The 5,119-nt window shown below is 32.7% G+C and overlaps 1 protein-coding gene across 1 annotated transcript; it reads left to right on the forward strand.

Annotated features, from left to right (window-relative positions):
* The first annotated feature begins 1,669 nt into the window (after positions 1 to 1,669).
* On the forward strand, positions 1,670 to 4,910 carry LOC112779846 (trihelix transcription factor PTL-like). Its single transcript, XM_025824201.3, has 2 exons — positions 1,670 to 2,387; positions 3,409 to 4,910. The coding sequence occupies exons 1-2, from the start codon at positions 1,795 to 1,797 to the stop codon at positions 4,691 to 4,693; spliced, it is 1,878 nt and encodes a 625-aa protein (XP_025679986.1). The 5' UTR covers positions 1,670 to 1,794; the 3' UTR covers positions 4,694 to 4,910.
* The last annotated feature ends 209 nt before the right edge of the window (positions 4,911 to 5,119 follow it).

The raw sequence follows: 5,119 nt of genomic DNA on the forward strand, positions 1-5,119 counted from the left end.
GTATAAATATATGTTATTTAATTTATTTTTAATATATATTTTATTTGAGTCACTGATTTAGTAACTGATTTTTTATGTATACCTAGCATATTATATATATATATATATTCAATAAATAAAAGACCTGGTGAATGAGTATTTGTTAGACAATAACCACAAAGCAACACAAACTTATTGAAAAGAAATATTCTATGTATAGTCACAATTTTCGTTATTAATTTTATTTTTTAAAAATGGTTTTAACCTTTTCTTTTAAAACTTGTTAACAAGCCACTAATTCCCATTATTGTTGTTTACTTAATATATAATCACACAATTCTAATTATATATTTATATATGTAACACTAGCGGCGACTACCTAATAAACAACACTACCATTTTTTATTTTTTATTTTTTTTACTTTTCTGTGTGATAGTTACATTTTTCCTGTAAGAAAATCATAGAAATATAAATATGGACTTCAAATTTTTCTTAAATTTAATTTTTAGGGACCAAAAAGACAGTTAAAAAACAATTACCAGGGCATATGTTCTCTTTGTATATAGAGCAATGCTATCATATACACATATACACCTACTTGATACACACATTTAGTAGTACACCTAATATTTACACTCAATATAAAAACTGTGATAATTAAACAAAAAAGAAAAAGTAGTAACTTAAAGATAATTATATATAAGAAGATAAAAGAGTAAAAAAAAAAAAAAAGAACAATGATATATCAGAAAAAAAGAAGGGATAACTAAGAAAAAAGAAATTAAGAAAGTGTAACATTTAGAAATTCCAATGTATTTAAATTCAAAATTTTTTAATTAAAGTGTAAAATAATTATTGACTTACCTGATTTCATATTTGTTATTATAAATTTAATTAATAAAAATAAAAATTATTAACAATAAGAAGGATAATATCGATCTATTATTAGTGTACACTATTATATATAACACAGATTATTAAAACTTCCGCATAACATGAACATTCCCATCAAATCAAATTTATAGCACTCTCTATCACTTCATTCAATTCATATATACAGCCTATCTCTTATCAAACTTGCAATGGCGTGGGATGCAAATGTAGGTATGAAAAACATTTCTCCTGCTTGGATATATATACATAATAAGTATTCAAGGTAATAAATACTAAAATATTTAATGAATAATTAAATTTGTAGATAAAAATAAAATGGTTAAAAGATATTTAAAAGTAGTTATTATGAATGGGAGGTCATTGAAGACTCAAGAGTCCCTCTACCATAACCCTCCTATCCAGAGTGAGTCTAACCTTTTTAAGACTTGCGGTAGACTCGGATCCTGTCTCCCCCTTCAACCCCATCTAAATTTTAATTAAATTAAATAATTAAAAGAACACTATTCATATTCAACCCTCTTGATATTTATATAAAAAAATTAACTGCATATTTAAATTATTTTAATTAACAAAACAAAAAAAAATCTTTATATAATTATTAAAAGATATTAATATTAAACAGTATTTATTATAAAATAAAAATTGAAGTACAGTAAATTTTATATAAAATTAATAATTAAAAATTATTAACCTCAAATAAAGTTAATTGAGTTTCTACCTTATTACAGAGGATGTTAGGATAGCAGAATTGAATAATTAAATAAATAAAAAACATGGGATAATTTCATTGTTGACAGAGAGAAAGAGGAGAAGCTACTTTCTTCTCCCTTGTCTCAAAGAGTTTTTTCCTGTGCACCCTTTTTCCCTTTCTTCTCTTCACTCTTCACTCTTCACTCTTCACTCTTTTCTTCTCTCTCTTCATGGCTGACCCTTACGGCCTCCCAGAGGATCTCCGGCGACTCATGTCCAACAGACCCCACTTCACCACTGCCACCGCCGCCGCTCCTTTCTTTCCTCTTCCGGAGAACCCACTCTCTCTCCACCACCACCACCACCTCCTCAATGCTCCTCCTCCACCACCGCCTCTCAACACCACCTACGACCCCATCATCATCAACAACGTCGTCGGCGACCTTTTCTTTCCTCGTTCTAATAACAACAACACCAGCGCCGCCTTCACCGCTCATCATCATCACTTCCCTCTCCATCACCACCACCACAACTCCACCAACAATTCCCCGTCTTCTTCTTCTCTCAACCCCACACCCCCGCCACCTCCTCCTCCTCCTACTACTTCTGTCTCAGATCATCATCATCATGCATTCATGGCCGCCATGGACACTGCTTCTGCTGCTGCTGCTGCATCCATGGACAAAGGATGGCTGGCCTTCGACACCGGCACCAACCGCTGGCCTCGGCAGGAGACTCTCTCCCTTCTTGAGATCAGATCTCGTCTTGATTCCAAGTTCAGAGAAAATAATCAAAAAGCTCCCTTGTGGAATGAGATTTCTAGGTATATCTATACACACATTTATACTAATAATTTAATTAACATGTTAATTACTCTTCTTAAACACTTTACTTCCCATTACTGTACCAAACTTTTTAATAATGAGAGTGAGACGACATTGAAGAATGGACAGTACTGAAGAAACAGATAGATATGGTGGTTGTTTTTGTATGTTTATTAGATTTCTTTTTGTCTTTGCTAAGCACAGCTTTGTTCTTGGGTAATTTATTGTCATCACTTTAATTATTATATTATATTTTATTTCCTTTAAAGATTGAAAATGACATGGCATTGCTCACAGCTATAACTCGGAGATCCATGTGGTTTCTTACTTTCTTTTGTTATCTATTTCTAGTTTTGTCCAAGAAACTAACTCTGCTGACTCAAGCTAAGTGTGCGTATACTTGCACTATATATAATAATAAATCATTCATTACTATTCACAGTTGCAACGTTTTCTCACCCTGAAAGCCTGTCTTTGTTTCCTAGTTAAACCCCCCTATTGTAATCATAATAATAACCTACTTTCTTCCCCTATCTAGGGCTATTGGAATTTCTGTTTCTTAATTTCACATTCACATTCAGATATATAATATCATTTTGTATGTGTATAATTAGTTTATGTTTCTGACATCTTTAATCAAGATAAGGGAATGTCTTCATTATTTTAATCCCACTGCATATGAAACAAATAAGAATATAAGAATAATATTATTCTATATGTGCAAGAACAGACACACCCTTAGCTTGTACATTAATTAATTTGTGTATGTATGTATAACCTAGTGGTAATGAAGTGCATCCTTCAACCTTCTCACTATATATCAACAGTGTTGCCAGTATCAAAGACACATTTTGACTTTAGGGAGAATCTAAATTTTATTTATTTTGAAGAAAATTAAATATCAGTTGAAAAAGTAAATACTTGTTATATATGCTAACTAATTAGTTACTACTTATTACTACTATCCAAGTTTGAATTATTAATTGTCCTCTTTCTCCTCCTTCTCTTGATATGATCAAGGATAATGGCTGAGGAATTTGGGTACCAAAGGAGTGGGAAGAAATGCAAAGAGAAGTTTGAGAATTTGTACAAGTATTACAAGAAGACCAAGGAGGGAAAAGCTAGTAGACAAGATGGGAAACACTACAGATTCTTCAGGCAACTTGAAGCTATATGTGGTGGCGGCGGCGGCAGCGGCGGAAGTGGTGGAGATTCATCAAACACTACTCATAATAATAATCTTCATGCCTTAGCTTCAAACACTGCTTCAGCTTCTGTTGCTGGTGCTAATGTTCAAACCCCAATAAGCTTCAATAATGGTGATCATCATAACAATAATAGCTTGATCAAGTGTTCAGAGAGCTTGAGTTTTTCGAACTCGTGTGAACTGGAGACATCGTCATCTGAGAACAATGATGAGGATCTTTCAGCCATTGCATACATGATGAAGCACTCCACATCTTCAAGGGACAACAATAATAACAAGCAGAAAGGGGTGCAATTGGATGATGATCATCATGGGGGAAGGGTGAGAAGAAGAAGAAGCTTGAGGGCAAAAGTGGAAGAGATAGTTGGTTCCCACATGAGGAAGATCATCGAGACACAAGATGCATGGATGGAGAGAATGGTGAGTGTTGTTGAGCAAAGGGAAAAGGAGATGGCATCCATGGAGGAAGAGAGGAAGAAGAAAGAGTCAATGAGGTTTGACCAAGAAGTAACCGAGCTTTGGGCAAAAGAGAGAGCTTGGGTTGAAGCAAGGGATGCTGCATTGATAGAAGTTGTAAGAAAACACATTGGAAATGGAAACAATAATATCAACAATAATAAAGAGTTTGAGATTATTGAAGCATTGGCACCTCAAAGCAATAACAAGAACAACAAGGGCCAAACTGCAAATAATAACAACAATAATGGTGGTGGTGGTGGGAGGTGGAGTGAAATGGAGATATCAAACTTGATACAGTTGAGGACAGGGTTTGAAGAGAGAATGAGGGAGAATAATAATAATAATAATGGTGGAGGAGGGTATTATTTTGAGAGTAATAATAATAATAATAATAATAATGGGGTAAGTAGTGTTTGGGAAGAGATCTCAGGAAAATTGGGATGTTTGGGATTTGAGAGAAGTTCAGAAGAGTGTAAGCAGATTTGGGATGAGATCAGCATCTCACTTGGGAGGACAAATACTTCTGCTGCTGCTGCTGTTGCCAAAACCAATAGGCCTTGGTGTTTGGAACTCAAGCTCACTGATGATGATGATGATGATGATGAACATCATCATGATCATGATGATCATCACATTTGACCGTACATACATTTCAACTTATATTGCATCATCATCGTATTGCATTGTGTTATTTCTAATTATTTTTTATGGAATATTATGTATCCACTTACTTCTTGTTGAATGTGATGACCATGTAGGTTTCAGAGAAATGCTTGTTAGATAATTGTAGAGCATTTAGATGATTTGAACTTTGTTGATAGGATGATATTTCAAATAATGAAAATAAGTCTTAAAATAATTGACAACTCATTTTATTTAATAGAATATAACTTACCTAGCTAAATGCATGCTCTATAAATAACTAATAATTTTCTCTTAAATTTTCTTGAAATCTCATCTAATAGTAACTAATAAATAAGCTAATTATACTAAGTGTATATTATAAATCAATTAATAAATAATTAATTATTGGTATAAAATATACTAAAAATAAACTAAAAAAAT

Source organism: Arachis hypogaea, chromosome 19 (genome assembly GCF_003086295.3).
Source record: "Arachis hypogaea cultivar Tifrunner chromosome 19, arahy.Tifrunner.gnm2.J5K5, whole genome shotgun sequence".
NCBI classification, from domain to species: domain Eukaryota; kingdom Viridiplantae; phylum Streptophyta; class Magnoliopsida; order Fabales; family Fabaceae; genus Arachis; species Arachis hypogaea.

Excerpts from the sequence above, each read along its gene's own strand:
- LOC112779846 (XM_025824201.3), top strand. The coding sequence starts at position 1,795 with ATGGCTGACCCTTACGGCCTCCCAGAGGATCTCCGGCGACTCATGTCC. Across the intron at positions 2,388-3,408 it reads TTGTGGAATGAGATTTCTAG|GATAATGGCTGAGGAATTTG; the intron begins GTATATCTATAC and ends GATATGATCAAG.